This window comes from Phaethon aethereus (assembly GCF_964289735.1).
Source record: "Phaethon aethereus genome assembly, chromosome: 3".
In the NCBI taxonomy this organism is placed as follows: Eukaryota; Metazoa; Chordata; class Aves; order Phaethontiformes; family Phaethontidae; genus Phaethon; species Phaethon aethereus.
In genome coordinates this window covers 121,230,092-121,250,939 of record NC_138576.1, presented here as the reverse complement: position 1 = coordinate 121,250,939, position 20,848 = coordinate 121,230,092, and the positions used below count along the sequence as shown (strand labels likewise).

Here is a 20,848-nt window from a genome sequence, read left to right as displayed (position 1 = left end):
GATGTCACAAGTTAACATTTGCAGCTGTCTGAGAGATGGGGAATTGTACGGCAGCTATAGCAGCAGCAGAGGAACATGCACTGGCAGTGGCAAATTTGTCCCGGATACCATGGAAAGCCAGGCAGCTCTGTAATAATAATAATTACTTTCAACTTGTCCTAATCATGAAAATCGGTTGCATAGGTTGTGCCTATTACTTGTTGCCCTGGAGTCATTGCACCAAAAGTGAGCCTACGTCAGACAGAATTGCCACCAAGGTATCAATCTGTTCCATACCAAACAAGCAAAAACCTCACTACTGTATCATTCGGTCAGAAAAAAAACAGTCATTTAATAACTATGCCAGACAAGTTGACTATCAAGGGGGGGTGTGTGTCACTTAAGAGCCTTTGTCACCTGCTTTCTTCTTGCTTGTTTTCTCTATCATCGTCTCCACAATCATTGCTGTCTCTTCGTACGTCTGAATTCTGTCGTCTGAAAACTTCTCGATGGACTCCACCACCTCCACCTTCTCGTAGCTCATGGAGCCGGGCAAGCCTGCTTGCCTGAACAAAAGGCCCTGCTTATCTTCTCGGTCATATTCTGTCTCTCGAAGGACTCCTGGCTCGGTTGGGCTTACCAGACCAGGGGAAGGAATTGTCTCAGGCTCAGAGATGTCTGGATACTTTGTGATCTGCTCGATCTTTCCTCTCGGTTTTTTTCCCCGTTCCAGCATGTCCTCCCTCTCTTCCCGTTTACCTTGGCGTTCAAACTCTTCCCTCCTTTCACAGATACCCTCTTTCTCTTTTTCTGATGGTTCGGCAGGTTCTGGCAGCTCCGGTATGGGCTCCACATCACCACCGTTCATCACCTTCCCATTGCCGGTGGAAACTGTGATCCCTCCCCTTGACGGGACGAAGGGGGCCAAGATGCAAGGTTCTTCATAGCCTTCCTCCCCTGTTACCAGCACATAACGCCCTTTGGGACGGGCATCAGGTTTAGGCTCTGGTTTCTTGCAAACTCTCATTTTCTCCCTCACGATGTTACACAATTTATCGAAGGCTTTACTTATCTGGGCTCCATCAGGTACATCCTCTGGGCCCACTTCTTTTTCATCAAGTTCTAATCCTTCCTGCCCAGGTTCACATGGGACTGAGCCTTCGTGCCTAAACTCCAGCTGATCTTGGTCAAAACCTTCCAGAGTTCTTTCGTACATTCTTTCAGGCGAGAGACCGTCAGTTATGTCTTTAGACATCAGCTCCTTTTTCCTGGCAATTTTCTTTGTCAGAGCTTTTTGTCTGGGCTTTACACTGGCAATGTCTTGCACGGCCTGGGTGATATCTAGGGAAAAATCAAAACAAAGCAAACAACAAACAGTGCTGAACACAGTCACTGCAAACGCTGCCTCTCATCCTCACTGCTGTAGCCGGAGAGCTGAATGCAGCAGCAAACATGAGCACAGCTTCTGTCAGCGCATTCAAGAGCCTCTTCTTTTGGTGTGGGCCCCTTGGCCATGCAGCCCTTTTGCATCCGAGGTCACCACTGCCATACGCAGTGTGAGGACAGGACATCTGTGCGTGTAAGAGAGGCAGCTGCACAACATGTTCACCTATTAGGCCTGGACTAACGCTCAGCAGGAGCATTCAGCACCGAGACAGGCTCGGCCCCTTCCTCCCAGGTCCCATGGCAGGGTTTGGTCCTGTTGATGTGACAAGAAACCTCGTCTCCCAAGGCAGAGAATGAAGCCAGGTGCCCAAAGGTAGAGGCATGGCCTGGCAGTAGGACTAAGTAGAAACAGCTTGTCCGGCATTAACAACTTCTGCTGGGGTTTAGGAAGCAAAAAAACCCCAAAGCCTTATGTAAAACCTTCCCACTGAATGCAGGGTTGCTGGGTGAGCTGTCTAGGCCTGACAGGAAAGGCAAGTGTTATCACCAGCTCTTCCAGTGCCTCTGAAGACAAGCTCAGCAGGGGGACACCTCGCCTTTGTGTCCCAAGGGGGCTAACGGTGAGCCAGGCACCTCCCGTCACAGCAATTTTGGGTATGGGCAGATACAGGGAGGTACATCAGGAGGAAGCAGCGAGCAGCCAGCAGGCACAGAGCCAAGCAGCCAGCGGTGCGGTGCTGAGGAGCTACATTTTGGCATCACTCAAACACTGACAGTGAGATCTAGGCCCACCCAGAGGGAACCCCTGCCCACAGACCGTGTTGCTGATCTCCTGGGCAGTCAGTAGCCACAGAGCCCATGACAGCTCAGTAGCCAGAGCGCGGCCAGGCTACCGATTTTCAAAGCATGAACTGCTAGAGCAGAGGCGGCAGAGGTTGGTACTGGAAATTACGGGAACAAGGGGACAGACAGATAGGAATACGCTTTCCTGCAGGCAGCTGTTTCGTCCCATGTCACAGGTACAGTAACGCACATAAAATGCCCTGTTCGCCTTGCAGGTGTGCCTAGAGATGGGTTGAATCCTCAGTGGGTATAAAGCAACACTTTGCAGGACAGTAGTTATTTGCAGCTGCTGAGGATTCGGCCTCATGCATTGTGGTCGCGTTTTATATGAAACTGCTATCGTTCACAGAGCAGGTATAAAAATTACACCTGCGTGCCAGAGAAAAACCTCATTTCACAGTTAATCTCTGTTCTCAGGGCAGTTTGTTGTTAGTAAAAAAAACCCAGCAAGCTTTAGATTTAAGCTATAGCAAGTAATCTCTTATGTTAGTACCTACAGCACCTTTCTATAAACCAACTCGCCTCTTTGTTAAGAGCAGCCTCACTATTTTAGTCCCAGCCTTTTCCTTGTCACCAGGTTTACAAGCATCCTAATTTTAACAAGCAATGATACAACAGAGAGGAAATGCCATTCAGAGGAAACCTGGCCATGGGACATAAACAGGCCCCAAAAAGTGTCCTCTGCCTGCAGCACTCAACATGCCCTGATGCTCTTTGCATGTGACTGAAGTGTGGGCTGGCAACTCACAACAAGTCAGCACAAAACCCCCAGCTCTTTCCATAGATTCAGGTGCCTTCTGACTTTGCTCTATTGATTGGCCTAAGTAGTAAATTGCAGAAATTAGCAAAGAAACTCTTGCTTGTGGTTTTGGCCTTTGACAGCTTGTCTGAAAGCCAGCTGAGGCAAGCTGAAATTGTTGCATTTACTTAGCAAGCTTCGAGTCAGGCTGTCACAGCTGGTCATATGGAAGACAAATGGAAAAACAGCTTAAAATACAATGATGCTGCTCTTGACAGACAGGAAGATATATCACAGATTTACCTCTTCCCCTCGATGCTTGAGGCTGGACAGGTCTATAGATCTGCGTGAAGAGTGTGACTGGCGTTCCTGCTATAGCAGAGTTTAACCTGCCGGAGAAGACACACATCGGTCAGACCTCTCCCCCTTATTCCCATCAAGAGCAAGTGAAATTACACAAAATGAAACATGGAGGTTACAGAAATGTGTTTCTCTGTGGTGAGGAGTCAAAGAGAATGATGGGACGCTGTTTCTTGTCTAGGGAAAATCAATACAGCCACAGCACCTTCACAGGAGTGAAGCTGGTTTCACCAGCAGGAGATGTGGGATGCTCTGCTAGGCAAAGTACACCAGTGGTAAAAACTCATAGCAACAGGTTTGTAGTTTAGCGCGGCACTTTGAAAGGATGGGAAGATTTTGGATGAGCAAACAGTCAATCCATGCCCAGCAGAGGTTGGCAAGAGCTGTAAATGCCGGCCAGTAAAATATGAAATTTGGTAGCCATTACAACGTTACCTGCATATACCTGATTTCAGCAGGCAAAAAGAAAACTGACAGTCTTCCTTGGAAAATATTTGAGGTGTCTGTGGTATTAAGTGTTAAAAATGAAAATCAGGAGGCTGGCCTATATGCAAACCAGTTACTATATCTGTGGCCTTTCCAGTCTGCTCTGCCAGAACTTGACATATTTTGGCCTCTAGGGAGGACATACGTGCTGTGTTGATATGCAAGAGGTGCGTGTTTTGATATTAGGCGATGAGAATTACCCTGATCGGATACTCCTATCCAGAATGCAGTGTCCAAAACAAGACACTGAAAAATCGATGAAACACCTGTTCCCCACGTGAGATGGACTTTTAGCGAGTGTCCTTCCCCTGCACCGTCTGGACAACCCTGAGCAGCGTTTTGGGTGCTCAGAAGTCTGGCCCTGCTGCGCCTGCCTGCGCAGGCAGCACCGGGCGCTGCAGTGAAAGCCCGGCTCCTTTTCACATGTGAGGCTGACGGCTGACATTAGAGGGAGCCAGTACTCCTCTGTACGTTTAAACGTAATCCAAATCCCTGCAAATCTCTTCTAGTCTAGCCTTTTTTCCCCCGCTTGCCCGAAGAATGCGTTTGCTGTCATGAGTGCTTTGCTTTACAGGACGTTTGCCCTGTCTGAGCCCCGCAGCACCCGGGCAGTGGAGAGGGCGTTCAAATCGCTTTTGTATGCTCCTGACCTCTGTGCACTGACGCGAGGACAGTATATGGAAAGGAGACTGTATGGAAAGAAGCTCAAAATGGCTCTGACCCTTTCCTTGGCACAGCCTTGACTAGATTTTGCATCTATTTAGGTTCCCATCCCTGGAAATCTCCAGTGAAAGGTGTGAAATGGCCATAGCTTTGGGTGGATCAAATGCCCTTAAACATACATTTTTGGAAGGAGATAAAAGAGATAACTGGCCCCTTTAGGAGAGTCCAGAAATCCAGCCTTACCGGCTGTCCTCGTTCTCGATGATGCGCTTGTACCGTTCCAGCTCGTTCTCCAGGGACTGCTGGTAGATCACTAGCTGGCGGCAGTCGGTCGTGTATTTCTCCAAGGTCCTCTCAGCCTCCTCTATCCCCTTCCTAAGGTTTTCAATCTGCTCGTTGTAAAGCTGAATTTCATCGTCATAACTCTCCTGGGTGTTTTTAATCGCTTGCTCCAGCATGGTTGTCTGGTAAACAAAATTGGTGGGTGAAAGCAGCAGCTCTGAAGCATTCAGCATCCCCGTATTTCAAAAGCAATTAAAGGCAAGACATGTTTTATTACAACGTGTGAGGCTGCACTGCTGAAACACAGGGGCAGTTTAACTGCATTTGTTTAGGTTATTCAAAACCAGTAACTCCCCCCTGCCCCCTTATCTATCCCAAGGCTTCTGTTCCACAACAAGCATGACAGGATTGGCATGAACTGGGGGAACAGCTGTGTGATGTCTTCTTCCCCATGCAGGCGAGGCTGGCCGATGGCTCGCTGCATGACCCACAGCTCACCATGGACGGCCTCGGCAGAGCAGGCAGCGTCTTACGAGGAGAACAAAAGTGCTTAACTGGGAAGATGTGCCCGGTCAAAACCTGTTCGTCCTTCTCTGTGGTCCGCAGACCAAGCACTGAAGATTAAGGAAGGGTCTTTTTTTAAATAAGAATCTTTCCTTTTGAATTTAATTCCTTGGCTTTTTTACTTTAGCAGTAAAAATAACTGCTATGCAGTTAGGCCTCAACGCCAGTCATCAACCAGGAGGTGGCAATCAGTCCCTTGCAAAAACAAGGGGCAGGAGTTACAGGTGGGATATTTGGCAGTGTAATCCTGCTCTCACTTTCTTCTGCTGTTTGTAGCTACTTATTATAGTTACTTTATCACTTGGGATTTTTTTTCCCCTTTTCAAACAGCTTTTAAAGAGATGCACTCACAAAAACCTAATGGGGCAATAACTTGCTAATGGATTCTTTAATAATTGATTTTTTTCTCTATGTTACAGGCAAGATTTTCAAAAACCTTTCAAAAGCCTAAATTTAGGAGCCAAGTCCCTTGTTATTAGTTTGGTTATATTGCAGTGTACCAGTGGACCAACAGATTCCACAGACCCCTCTAGTGCCCACAAGGTGGGGTTGATATAACCTCTCTGTGAAACGGTTATCAGGTCCAGAAACAGGAAAGCAAAGGAGATTGAGGACACCTCAGTCATCAGCTCCAGCCTTCACTGTTGCAAGCAAGCAATCATCGACCTCCACTCAAAGTTCTTTCACTCTTTTAATCTCAAGGCATGAGAAGGAATGAATTAATAAACTCTTTCTAAATGGGACATGAAGATTTGATTTTGAAAGCAGCACGATTAATTCCCCAAAGAGTGCCTCTCTCCATCTGCCAGCAGAAGGCTGATTTTCCCTCCTTTTTTCTATACCGATTCATTATCTCACTTATCACTACATTGATTCTTGACCTTCCCAGAGCATGTGTGTCCTTTCCACCAGAGCATCAGACATGAGAAAGAGACCAAAGAAAAGACCTGGGGGTAGCAGCGTCCCCTGAATGCCCTAGTGAGAGAAGTTACACTCAGAAAGTTAAGAGCTGCTGCTCTGACTATCCAGAGGAGTTCAAAATCCCACCAGCAGGTGTTTTATACCAGTATATCACTCCCCCCACCCCAGACGGACAACTCGAGGCACAAAGGAAGCTTTATTCGGGAGGCATAAGGTGGTCATTCTCCACCCCTATCCACTAAGAAACATCAAACTGCATGTAGGTAGATCTGCCACTGGCAATTATACAGGACTGGTTTCTATTCACTGTAGCCTTTAGCTGCTCCTCCATCCCCTGCACGCTTGTCCCTGCACTGCATGCTTGCTCGAAGACCCTGGCCGGAGGAGGAAGGTTGATTTATGGCAAGTTTGGATGGGAGATGGGCGGGAGCAATGAGTGAAAGTCCTGGCCAGTCATTTTCTGCGAATGAGGAATTGGCAAAAGGCAGGTGGTTTTGGTGCTGGTGGTGTCTAAGCACAGGAGACGTGTTGACGTAGCACTTAATAGTGACACGGATGAACGCAGGATGCCAAACGTAGCTTGACACCTGTTTCAAAGGGCGTTAGTTTTGATTACCAAGTCTGTCCTGTCCTTCTCACAGCAAGCTCAGCATTGGATGTGTCACTGATGCAAAGGACCTGGCACAGCCCTGAAGGTCCCCCATCATTTTTCATGGAGTCAGTTTCCAGCCTGAGCTCAGTAAGTAAGAAAGAGAGTGAGACCAGCCCGATTGTGACATTTCTATACACAGCCTCCTGCTGACTCCATCCCACAGAAATCTAGTGACAACATGGAAACCTTCTCCCACCAGCTACTCTGGTAAGCAAAGATGGCTTCATTGTGGCTATGATAGCCACAGCCCCCCTTGGCCAGCTAAACCTGATGATTTGGGCCACCAAGAGGATGAGAATTAAATAGCTGAAGATGGAAAAAGGAAAACACATCTCCAAGTCAACCGAGTTCACCAGACCCTGTTAAAGACCATGTGGCCGTAAAAAGAGCAGAGTTCATGAGCATCATGGTTGTGTTTATGGCAGTTATGGCAGTACCTCTGTCTGCAGCTTGTATTTTTGTGCCTGTAGCTGGCAGAGGATGCTCTTGTATTCCTCCAGCTGGCTCTGCAGAACAGGGATCCTCCTCTCTGCTATCAGTTTTTCCTGTTTGGAAGAAAACAACAGGAAAGTATGTTTCACTCTTTTTAAAAGAGCCAAAAGGAATTCCATTACTGAAAATAAACTGTAAAGACAAATAGAAAATTACAAAAGACAAATAAAAAGATCAGGATTGAACCTCAAGTAAATCCTTGAGGCATGGCTTTAAGAAAAAAAGACGTCAGATGGCAGGAGTGTAGAAGTACAGCTTATGTTGAAATTAGACCCTGTAGATGTAGCTGGTCATACCTTCTTCCAACTAATAAACATTCTTGGCATAGCCATTCACATTGGTGGAAATCGCCAAGTTTTCATTTAGTCTGTAGCAATTTATTTGATTTACAAATTTTTACCACTTCTTGTCCCTTCAGGACAAGATTTACTTACTTGGTAAACACTTATATATCCTGTCAGCTCCTCCTCAGATAGGAAGCACAACTACTTCAACTACCTTTCAACTAGCCATTTTGGTGGCTAATATGTATTTCCAAAGCTACAATTATTTTTTTCTCTCATATTCAGTACTTAGAGTTGTTGCAGTTTTCATCTAACCTTGGAGTGGGAGTTAGAGGATCTGGGATACTTTAGGAATAAACATTGACTCTTTCTTACTTAGAGCAGCATGTATTTACCAACAGCAATACCTACCTCACATATGCCAGTAGTTATAGGGGACACACGAGGGGTTGTCTGGATGATCTGCTGCAAGACATTGACGTAGGTCTGGATTTCCATAAGGTTCTGTGGTGAAGCAAAAAACATTTTCATCAGAAAATGCCATAGCAAGGTGCGCCCTTCAATGTGCTCCACTTCTGGGGCTTATTCCTAGGTATTTACTTCTTTCAGCGTATAAAAGTCCAGTTCGTGTTCAGACTTGGGTTTGGAATGTGGTTTTAGACCCAATTTTGAGTGCTGCTGAGGGTACATTACAAGCATTTGGCTAAGCAACAATATAGTTCATAGTCTTAATTTAAGATTCCGTGATTTCACGGGAGATTTTCAACACGAGGACCACAAATACCTTTGCATGTGGTCCAAAAATGAGCCTCTTCTTTCAAAAGCAGCAAAGCGGCCCGATACCAAGCCTCAGAGCTCTCCCAGGAAGGAGAAGGGGGCTGCATGTGTTAGTTGGCTGCAGCGTAATTATACAACCACAGGCTTATTTCTGATGATTAACTGGAATGCTCTGGCCCAGAAAACTGGGAATCCTCCTCTGATGAAAGCAATAGCACTTCTTAGCATGAAATAGAAAACAGCTTAACTAGCTTGTTGGGTTGAATCATGGTAACAGGTCAACGAATTCAAGACATTGCTACAGGTGTAGATACTAGACCCTGAGGGACTCAATTCGGATGCTTGCAGCCATCCAGCTGTTGGGCTTGACCTCCACATTTGCAGCTGTTGCACCCACTGAAAATACTTAACGCTATATTGACTCACCAAAACACAAAGGGGATTTGCTTTAATTTGCCACTGGAACAGACCATGAAGAAGTGCAAAGCTTCACACATGCCTCTAGAAGGAAGATCTAAAGAAGATGGCAAATCCAACCTGTTACCTTCTTGTATCTGTCCTTTGTGGCATTAATGTCATCTTGCAGGAACTGGGACTCAATCTGCAGCTCCAGGTTGCACAGTAGTGCTTCATCAGCTTCCTGCAATGCAGAGACACATGGCACAGTCAGTACGTATGGCCAAAACCACAGCAGCCACTTAGCCATAATTTGAGTTGTTGTACATGTGTAACAGTCTGCATGGAGAATTTAAGCCTACTGGGAGAAACAAAAGTATTATGAAATCAACAAACAACAGGCACCTTATTCAGCCTGTTCTCCTATTGTACATGCTGCTTTTCTGCAGAAATATGATTTATTATATGGTTTGGCCCTGGCACTGTCAAAATATGTTTACCATATGCATTATGAATGCTGGAAGCCAAGTAATAGACACTACGAAATACCAGTCTTTGACCCTAAAAGCTTGCAATGGTGCATGAATCTTAAGCTGATGACATCAACAGACTAAGGCATTGATTTCTCTGGTGTTTATAACAGGACCTGAAGTATTCTGACACCTTTTTAATATCCCCAGTAAAGAATTCCGTATTAAAAAAAAAATAGGATGGTCCGAAGTATTTTCACTCCTTTTGGTGCGTTCTCAAATATCACAAATGTTTGTCAGGTTTGGAGCCATTTCTGAAAATAAAAATGACAGATGAGCAAGTCCAGAAAAGGTCGGTTTGGTGCAGAAGTTTGCAATATTGGGGTTTGCAATATTGGTGAGCAAGTAAAGTTCATAATGTCCAATTAATTCAGAGGACTAGGCGTATGACTAGCAATCATGATCTCGAAGTACATAAGTATGAGTGGCACTGGTATTTAAATCCAGTGAAAAAACCATTTCTGCCCAAAGGTCTCATCTAGATTTCTCCCATCTTATGTTATTTAATAAAAGCCTGTGAATATAAAACAATTTTATATTCATAAAACAAGTGAGGCGTTCCACCACTGAACTGCGTCAAGAAGCATCTCCGTTTGCTTTGAGCCTATGACCTGTTGATGACATTGGGTGTCTCATAGATCTTCTGTTAGAAGACACAGTCCCTACCCCTGGCCCATGCCACAAACCAGCATGTCCTTCCTCCTCCTCATTCATCTCTTTTTGGATCTGAAGTCTGGCTAAACTGCTATCAGAAATTAAGCAAAATTTATAAAAGACATAGCTAACCTTTCGGGTGTTAAAATCTATTAAAATATACACCTGCTTACAGGTTTGATCTCCAGATCGTGAGTGGCACCCTGTCCCCACTGAAGGCAACAACAAATGCTCTGCAGTTTCACAGTCTTTTTCAGAGAATCACGCTTAATTATATAATAAGTTTAATTGAGTGTAACACTCAACTGAGCATGAAATCTTTAAAAAATGTAAGAGGAGTTTCAACTGGTTCACTCACACTTTTGGTTTGCTAAGGGAAATGGTTATGAGCTTTCAAGTACTTCTGTTTTCAGCAGGATGTTCCTAGAAGCACAGAAGACATGATAAAAGGTGGAAAAACGTCTTTTTTTTCTTTTTTTTTTTTGACAAGTTGCTTGAGCATTGCATTTGATAGGATTTGGGGTGTTCCATGCTCTGTTTTCCCTCTGCTATAACAGCATTTCAACTACTCATTTAGTTCCAGCTATTTTATAACTTTTTGATTCATATATATATATATATCTATGTGGCACCTCAGTGCCATCGGTAAGAAAAGAACAAGAAATCTGAACTTCACTACCAGAATCACTCATCGTAGTCTCCAAGGTGCTATAATTGTTATTTCTCAGAAAACTTTGGTGTATTTCACAGAAGACCTAACTGGAAATGACCACATAGTTCATCCGATTGAAAAATGGTGGATCTAGGTCCTGACTCTCTTGCTTTACAGCTGAAAGATCTCTACTGAGCTCTAGGACATCTTCCCAAAATATGAGATGCTACTTCTAAAGAGATGTAAAAAAAAAAAAAAAAAAAAAAAAAAGGGATTTAAAGGTGTCCCTTTAAAATTACCTACATGCTATTACCAGCTGTAATTATTTCAGTGAGTGGATCACGGGTTGCAAATAAAAGACTGAAATTGATGGGTACAGCATATGACTGGCAGAAGGGGATTTTTCTTTATACACGTGCACAGCATGTGCTATTTCAAAAATGTGTAGATGTTAGCTGTCTCATTATGCCGCTGAGCCTCCCAGCCAGAGACCTCTCCAGCGGTCTCTCTGCTTTGTGAGACAGCGGCTGATTCAGACACATCCAGACCAGCACATTCGGAGCCAGTCATCAGGAATGCCTGCTGCTTTTCTGCACTCCTCTACCTTCCCATTGAGAGGAAGATCAGCAGGACAATGGCCATGTTGGGAGGTTGGGGGGGGGGCAAAAAAAGCCCCCTGGCCCCTGGAAAATACCAATAAGCAAATATCTCTGCACATAACAAGCAAAAGCAGCATTCTGTTTCCAAATGTTCCTTCAAAGGGGAAAAACACTTTGGCTTTTATTCCCTGCTTTCAGATAGACCCGCTGCGCTGATGCTGCGTATCAGAAGAGTGATACGCAGAGAACAGCGCCTACCCATTTTCTTCTGAACTTTGCAGTATTTGCTATTCACTCAACTTCCAAGAAACCATTCTGCTTTAGGTGCTGATTCCAGAAAGCTGATCCATGTGATTCAGCAGCATTTTCATTTACCATGGAAGAGAAATCCCTTAGGTCTTACCAGAGCCACTGTTTGCCGATTTTCCAAACGGATTCTCCATCTCTTGGAAAAGGCATGAATTTACATCTGCACATGCAGGCTTTCAGGCTACATCTTGGGCACTGACAGAAAATGAGCTGTGTTCTCTCCAGCACTTGGTGCCCCAATACACAAGAGCTGCTGCAAGGGGGGCAGTCCAGAGGCAGCGGTGGATAAACACACCCCCTGTGGCTCAAGGTCTTGTCAGCTATGCCAGGGGTTGTTGCATCAATCCACTTTTCTTTAGCCACAGATTGGCTGAGAGGAACCATGAAGATGGACCCACCAGCTCCAGCTTTTTAAGAGCTTGCAGAGTGTTTAAGAGCCCTGCTAGCACACTGGGAAATAGCACTGATGCAGGATATCTAGAGCTTATTGGAGATAGAAATGCTAAAACGCACTTTTTTTTATATAAAACATGTGTGTCCTTGATAAAATGGTGCTTAAGCAGAACAGCTCCTGCCATTTGTAGCAGGGAAATAAAAAAAAAAATCTCTATTTAATCCACCCGTTATCATTTCCCAATACAGAAGATGAAGGATAAGCTGTGAAAAATAGAACCGGGGAAATCACAGAATCGGAATCACAGATATAGAAAGATATAATACAACTTTTTTCACTCAGATGAAAGCTAGTAGCAAGACAGGATGAATGAGGCTTTCTCAGTTTCACAGACCTGGTTTGGAAACTTTCTAAATATACTAGTAAACTTTTAATCTTTCCTTTGAGCCTTATTGTTATTATTTCTCTTCCCATAGTATTAGTCCAGGAAAATGCAGCTCAATATAGACATTCGTCATGTTTCACCGTGAAAGGAACAAATCAGAGGGGTTTGTGGCTTCTCTTTCACTTGGAAACCTAATGGGAAGCTGAGGGCCTGTCCTCGGAAGGGCTGACCATATCCTGCAAGGGACTGAGGAGGTCTGAGACACACCAGACTTTAAGACTTTGACACAATCAGCATTTTCTCATGCCATGATATCAGTACTAAATATACTTTAATACAGTAGATGTATTTAAAAAAGGGGTGGGGCAGGAGAAGGTATTTAGCAACAGATACATTTTGTCCAGTCATATTTCGGACTCTTAGATATGTGTATTGGCTGCACAGTATGACTAATAAATGGGCTTTTCCTACCTCTGTGTGTAGACTCCAATTCACTCAGAGAGAAATTGTCTTACAAGTTAAAAAAATAAAGCGTTAAAAGAGTTAAAAAGAATTATTAAAGGCACCTAAACATGTGCCAGATCTTCAGCAAGGGTGAATTTACAGATCACATTGGATGTGGAAAAAGCAACACATATGTCAACTCCAGGTCCCAAAATGAATGCTGGAGCCATTTACTAATGCTTTAAAAGGAATGTTACACAGTAGATCCTCCTGGCCCTTGGTCTCATTGAAAAATTAATGAGGTCCTGAGCACAGCTGAGGCTGTGGGCAGCATGGGGTACATGACCAAAATCAGCAGGACTGTGCAGAGCAGGGTGCTACACAGTGTGTATGCACACACCGAGGCTCAGCCACTTGCACAAGGCTTCGGGAGGGGAATGAAGGGGAAGGAGAACTTCTCCTCGGTGCACGACAAGAAATGTCTTGCTTTGACATTTTATCTTCCCACTGCTTCTTCAAAGAAGCTTGCTGTAGCTGCTGTAGCTTTTATGTGGTAAGTAAACCAAAGCAAAAAAAATTGTAAAGACCTTTCTGTTTCCATTTTTTCCAGGCTTACCTTATTAAGGCGTTCAAGGGTTTCTTTTAGTCTCTGCTGGTATTCACGTTCATTTCTATACCTGCAAACAGAACAAAGGAGATGAAATTCAATGGTTCATCCTTCTGCAAACTGCGTTTTCATCCGCACTATCACGCACAATATATGCTTCACACTAAGCAGAATATCAATCTTGAGAGGGGCCAAAAGATTTAGTTATGCATTAGCATTAATTTTTTTTTGGTCCCAGATGCTAGGAGTAATTCCAGAACTGACTAACTTCTTGTCCTCAACTTCTGTAGCAGAAGACAATGGAATGCCACATATTGGCTGTTACTTTTTCACAGAAAGCCCAAGAGGAGTTTATTTACAATAGCAGTATATTCGACTGGCATTGGACTACAGTGACAGCCATTCATTAGTGGTTACTATGTGAGTATTTGCTACATTGGCACATCAGCATTTAATTATATTGTGCTTGGTTTTCTGTTCTACCTGATGTTGTTTAATAAGCATTTTCATGACAGACACGTTAAACACAGAGGTTGCAATTCCACATATTGACTGTGTATGAATAATGTTGTATCAGGATGCTTTGACGGATCAAGCTTTGTGTCCTCTTTAATAGCAATTCACATTTTAGCTTGGTCAAAACCACATGTGAAGCTTAGTGAGGACTGCATTTAGCCAACTATTCTTATGCATTTATAAAATGTCCACAAGCGCATAATGTAGACGTTCCTGTACTGAGTGAACAATGGATGTATATTGTGTTTATCTTTGATTAGAGGAAATGGCACATATTCTTTAAGAATTATAGCTCTGTTCCTATGTCAGATAGAATTATCTTGTAGAAAATCCTTTTAGCTGCAGAGTACAAAACTTCCTAATTGTTGGTTATTGTTGTTCATTCCTTTCCCTAAATAAACTATATATAAAATGTTTAATAGGAGATATGGTTTAATGAGACCCCATTAAAACAAAAAAAACAGCCAGAAGCATCTTACAGTACAAGGCAATGAGACTTTGCCATCAGTACTGAACAAGTGGCTCATCAAACTACATCTGCTGCCAGTGCCAAGCACATAAATACAGTCTATTCCTGTTTAGCCCTTTGCTTTAATAGAGATAGAGAGACCTAAAAGCTGTCATTTTCTTACTTTCTGCAAGAAACCTTCACGGTGGGTGACAAGTCAACTCTGGTGGTGAATGTCCTTCATTTGCAGTACAAGCAATGGACATGAACATAAGCACGAACCATGGCTGAAATTCAGAATTGAACATAAGCCTCGTCTGTCTTCTGAAATCATTGATTCAGCCCAGATACGCTGGTGTCGTCTAAGGGACTTGCTCCAGTCTACAGGGAACTTGTCAGTTCCCAGCCTGAAGACATCAAGGATCAAGTTATAATGGTTATGTCAACCTCGATTCTTTCTTTTTGTCTCCTGAAGGATGAACAGCCAATGTTATTCTCCTCTCTCTCAACATGTCCTGGAAAGCTGAAGGGATGGGGTCACTCATGAACTGACTAGGACCATAAAGGAAAAACTTGGCAGAACAACGAAATGGACTCAGCTTGGTTCTCTGGCTTCCCAACTTTCCCTTCTTTTGAAATCCCGTATTAGCAGCGTTGGTCACTGGTCTGTTTTCAACTCTTACCATGAACAGCAAAGGAACAAGTAAAAATGATGAGGTTTTGTATCATTATCACTCCTACAAATTGCTAGGCCTCCTCAGCTGAAGTGCTATTTTCTGACAGAACTAAAACAATGTCTTTTTGCCAAATCGTATTAACACTGAGTTCACTTCCAAGGATACAACCAAGAATATTCAGCTTCAAAAGCAAAGCTGCCTTTGTTCCTGTTGTTTATTAGGTAGCTCACCTCCAACCAGTCTTCCATCTATCTTACAAAATTTTTGTGTGCAGTTGACAATAAACACTTCATTAACTTAGATATTTTCTGACAACTGAGGAATAATGAAGCAGATTGGGGCAGCTTGTGAAAATCAAATATACAGCTACAATAAAAGGCTGGATTTACACTCCTAGTAATATACAACCATCCAATAGAGTCAGGATCTAAACCTCAGCCCTAACATCATTCAGACCTGCTCAAAACTGCCTAGTTGCTAGGTCCTTACTCAAAAATTGTTTCAGTGAATGAAATATCCAGCTACATTTTCCTTCACTCTCAAATAACGCAAATATCTGCTGTGTTACACAGCCATAAATCCACCTGGCAGCCTTGAGAGAGTTCGCATTGTGTCATTACCCTTTGAAGGAGGATTACTTTTAAGTGATGTTCCATCTACTCCAGAAGCTCAGAAGAGCTCTTAGAAATGCTTCAGAGACCTCAAGATGCCTCTGTGCCTCCTGAAATGTATGTAGGTTCAATGGCTGACAAACTGCAGCCCTATTATGCTTCAAACCTGATTTCAATGTTCAAGTAATTAGCTGGACATGTTGAGAAGAGGTCAAGCTTTTCTTAGACGGTTGCTGGTCAGCCTTTCCTGGACCTTAAGAGCCATGAGAACCACTTGTTTTGTTTTGTTTTTTTTTTTAAAAAAAACACCCTTCTCACCTAGTCAAGTAGCTTTAGGGGGGTAACAAGCCTTTTTGTACTGTTTAGAAAAAAAGGGATATTAATTGTTTTTTGCATAGGGGAAAAGAAACGGAGTGGAGGGCACTGCCAGGCTTTGAGTAAAAAGATCAGAGATTTAAAGATTCCCATTATGTCACCTCTCTTAGCTTAGCAGCTCTCTGTTGGGGCACTATCAGATTTACAGATATTTGTTAAGCCCCTTGACGCCCCTACAGCTTGGGGTACTGGCCTGGTGAGAGCATCGGGCACGCAGGAGGGAAACCTACCGCTAGGCTTTTTTCTCCACCTGGAAAGCAGCGCTGTAAATCTCTTTTCCCATTCCCAGCTGACAGACAGGCTGTGCTTGCTCTTAAAAGAGGAGGCGAGGGCAAGGCCCTTCTTATTCAGACCCTGCTGCAGTACAAAGGCTGGCTCCCCTCTAAATACGTCCCCTCACAATACGTCCTCGTGATGCTCAACAGCCAGATACTCAGTTTGGTTTCAAGCCTGCACCTTTAATATAAAGGGAAATGCTGCCTCTCTGTTGAACCCTCCTGAATTCTTCCAGCAATATATGAAGTCTCCCGGCTTGCTGCAAGCCGAGGTTAAACTTCTCTACTACTTTTTCTCCTTTTCACTTTCCCTGAGGTGCTTTGCTAGCCTTTTCTTAATAGAGACAGCAGTAATTTGGGCACCAAAGAGAGCACAAACTGCAAAATGCTCGTCCTACAAGGATGATGGACAGGCCAATAATGCTTGTGGTTTATACCCTGAAAGCTAGGATGAGCCTCCTGGGGGCTACGTTCGCTGATTTATGAACAGGTTGCTACCTGCGTTATCAAGAAGCTGCTACCGAGCAGCTGACAGCCACGGGGCAAAATTTTGGCAGCCTGAGTAGGGGGTGGGGGGCAGGCAGGACCTTCTCACCTGCAGCTGCAGCAGGATAAAGTTCTCCCTATGACCAGAGAAGCAGCCACGGTGCAGACACAACCCCTGCGGACAGAGCTTGAAGATGGCTTTGCCGACGGTCACTGGCTATGGAGTCCCTACTGCTCCCCATATCCCAACTATTGCGTTTTCCTAGTTGTTTTTGTTTTCCCTCATGGGTGTTGGCTCTCCACTGTGGCCCCAAAGGGTGCCAGCTCATCTGAGCGTCACCATGCAGCTCAGCTTGGAGAACACAGTGCCAATTTCTGTGTCTAGCAACTTCCAGGGAATCATATTGCATGCAAAACCCACAAGCTTAGCAGTGAACGAATTTTAAACGAAATGATCGATTAGCAAGACTTTTAATTTCTGAAGTTAATTAATCCTGTTCAGTCAAGGGTGCTAAAATTTGGGTTTCAGCATCGTTCCTACTATCATGGAGACAGAAATACAGTCCTTTCCCACAGCCAGATGCAATGTGGCTATAAAAATGATGCTCAATAAAATTACCATAATTATTCTTTTTATGAGATGCATCCAAACAATTCCTAGCAATGCTTTTTTTGCAACTTCAAGAGAAAGAATTCTCCACTGGTACAGTCTGAATTATTCATGTTAATGTGAAAAGCTATGAATGCGACGACAGAGGATTTAAAAATAAATTTTAACGTAAGATCTTTTCAATGGTTCATGCACATCTAATTGTACAGACCCAGTAGTCCCAGGCCCTACTGTGTTCAAATGTAGCTTTAAAAGGTCTGTTTATATAAATGTAGCTTTAAAAGGTTTACTTATTACAGACATAAATCTATTTCCCAAATTGTGAATGCGAGTAAAAGAATGGGTTGTAAGAGCTAAAATTCTTTGCATTAGTGAAGGACACAGGCATTCGTCAATTAATTGGTACACAAAGCTCCACTCAGATTTTGTTAAGCCTAGTGTGCCAAAACCAGATCCTTTCTGTTTCAAAATGAAGCAAGAAACCCGCACTGCCCACTGCAGACTGAGCGCAGAGCTAGTTAGAACAGCAGGTCTTCAGCACAGGAATGAGTCTGGTTTCAGTAGCATGGCAAGGCCCTAATATGGCACAGATTATTCCTTCCATATTTTCTTTAGGGACCTTTATTTTTTTATTTTTTTAAGTTTAAGTAGCTGACATCATAGCCATCAAGATGGCTTTGAGCTAGAAACAGGGTGAGAAGGCAGAGTATGTGGCATCAGAGCACTGGCCTTGTTTTAACACCTGCAGCTCAAAACCCAACCAATTTTTTTCAGACTCTGAAGAAACTTTCAGCTCTGTCTTCAGATCAAATTCAGCAGCTTCCAAGAGAAAAAAAAATAAATCCCAAATTTACTTCTTGATGTAAACTGAAGGCAATTTGGTTAAATAGCAACGACTGCCCTTCCCTTGTAATGGCCCTGTGCATCTTTCATTTTTAAATTGCAACTGTTGTTGGCTTGGATATAGTCAAAGTTTTCATTTTACTTTTGTTTACAGCTGCTGAGTGAACATCCCAGGACTATATGACAAGGCACCATCCATTTTTTCTAAGAAGTCACTAACTACACCTGTAACAGATCCTAAATCTCACTTTCAAAAAGCACAACCCCTTCTCCGGGTGTTTCCCCCCAAGTTTTTCAATGTCTTGTATCCTTCCCCAGCTATTTAGAGCTTGTGTAAAGCAACTCTAGTAAAAAGTAAATTTCTTTGTGTCAGATAGCTAATCCTGCTGCTGGGGAACTATACAGGCAGCTAATCCACAAATTGCTCAGATGGACGCAAGAATCCTTTAAAAGGTAGCCAAGAGAAACGCATTTTTTCTGGCCAGTTTTTCTTGGAAAAAAAATCAAAAAAGGAGTTGTGTGTTTCACTGCACTGACTCTTTGCCTGCCTGGAATAATCCAGACAGAAATAACGCATTTTGGCCCAGCTATACCGTAACACTGCATGTTTCTATACAGTTTGCGTGTATTTTTAACTAATACGCAGCGAAAGAAAGAAAGATCAGGGCTTAGCATTTCTATGGCTCTACCCTAACTCAGAGCCCCCACGGGCTGTTTGTGTGGCAGCCTGCTGAATTGCGTTGGACATCTTATTTTCTAATTTATTTTGGTTTTTTTAGCAGGCTCATTTTTTTTGATTCAAATCTCAGGGTGGCCTTCTGGTGAGTGTGGTGAGCATTGCCCAGGAGTGGCTGCACTTTTACCAGGACTGCATTTGTTGAAAATATTTCATTTTTCTCCTTCTCATCACTGTCAGTGAAGTGTTTCCAAGCTAAAGCACGTTATATCAAGTTCACCCCTCACCTTTTGGTGGGGAGGATGAAAAGCTCCTCTTCTGCCTCCATACTGCTGCCAAATTTTCCTGGGTGAACTAGCCAGATAGGTGTTTGGGAGGGAAAAAAACCCCTGACCAATAAATAACAGGAAGCCAAGACCCTTCTCTCCTGTGAGCAGTCCTTTTACAAGCAATACTCACCAAGTCTTGTGTAATTAAGTAACACGGCCAATGCCGCCTGTTGCTGAGGGAAGGGACCACATGTGTCTGGAGGCACTCATATGCCTCATCCCCCAAGGCTCCTGGTCTTTGATTTATGGTGCCACTGAGGTTAAAGAGAGGTGAAGTTAGGGGAAACCTTTTCTTACAGCTATTGTTTTAGTAGCACAAGAAGGAAATAGTAGGATGCAAGGAAGAAGAGGACAGTAATTAGGCAAATTTCATATACCAGGAAAAAGCTTATTTACTTTCTTTTCATCCCACATCTGTAGTGGCTGGCACAGACTGGCCCAGGTGCCTCAAAATGCCTGTAAACAAGAGTTTTTTCAGAGATGTCCCACACATTTCAGATGTTTGGGGTCATGTAACTCTGTGCTGCTCAGACGCAAGACTTGCTTCAAGCCATTTTTTTTTTAATTGGGTTATTCTCTCTTTGAAGCTCAGAGCACAATCCTACTAAAGCTAATGAGCAACAGCAATCAACATGTGCCACAGTGAGGACGTGGTGCCATGGAAGGAAGAGGGCAATTAACCACCTAGTAGCAGTGAGACCATGAAATGCAGAGCTGGAGCTCCCCAAGTCCTGGCACCTTGCTTTTCACCATGGGCTTACATGCCATCCCTGGTGACAAGTCTGATACACATGGAGAGGCACCACCCGTGCACAAGAAGCAGCCAGTGACACCAAACCCATCCTTACCACAAAGATTAACTATGGAAACAATACCACCTATTGTCCTCCGTTCGCAAGCCTTACTTGTTGCGGTACTCATCAAGCATGCGCTGGGCATCCTTCTCCTCCCGCTCCAGCTTGGCTCGGTCTGATGCTAGCTCCCGCATTCGCTGGCGGTTGAACTCAATCTGCCCGGCGAAGGCTTCGTCAAAGCCCACCAGCTCGTCCATGCGCTGAAAGGTCTCCAGTTGCTTGCGCAGGATGGTGTTGCGCTGCTCCAGCACGCGCGCCCGGTTGATGTAGCTGGCAAAGCGCTCGTTGAGCTCCTGCAGGTTCTCCAGGCCCCGGGCTTGGGCCAAGCTGTCAAATTCGGGGGAACCTCGCAGCTCATCGTAGGCATCTGACCGCTCATACTTCTCCTTGCGCACCTCACGGAGGAAGCTGCTCCTGTACATGGCTTCGGGGGGGGCTGCGCGGTGCTGGGGTCCCTTCTTGCGTGCGTGCCTGCCTGTCTCTCCAGTTTGGATCTGAATTATGTCTGGGGGGTTTGGGGAGGAAGAACTACATAATCACCCCCCCCAGATGATGAGGACTTGTCTCCAGGGCGGTTTGTGGCACTAAAGGCATCATCTGCAGCAGTGAACTAAATAAATCCCAATGGCCCCGCCTCGGGGCTGCCCATCCAGGCGTCAGCAGTTCGGAGGAGCAGTGGGTATGGGGGGGGTGAGGGGCTTTTCTTTTCGAGCATTGCAATTGTGTATGGCCAGAATAAAAGAGAGCAAC

The 20,848-nt window shown here is 44.2% G+C and overlaps 1 protein-coding gene across 1 annotated transcript; it reads right to left on the bottom strand.

The window, feature by feature from the left end:
- Positions 1–379: 379 nt before the first annotated feature.
- Positions 380–20,520, bottom strand: BFSP1 (beaded filament structural protein 1; the record flags this gene model as incomplete). The annotated part of the gene is made up of 8 exons (XM_081998381.1): positions 380–1,320; positions 3,251–3,336; positions 4,700–4,920; positions 7,313–7,420; positions 8,063–8,155; positions 8,973–9,068; positions 13,408–13,468; positions 20,150–20,520. The coding sequence occupies 8 exons, from the start codon at positions 20,518–20,520 to the stop codon at positions 380–382; spliced, it is 1,977 nt and encodes a 658-aa protein (XP_081854507.1).
- Between the last annotated feature and the right edge of the window lie 328 nt (positions 20,521–20,848).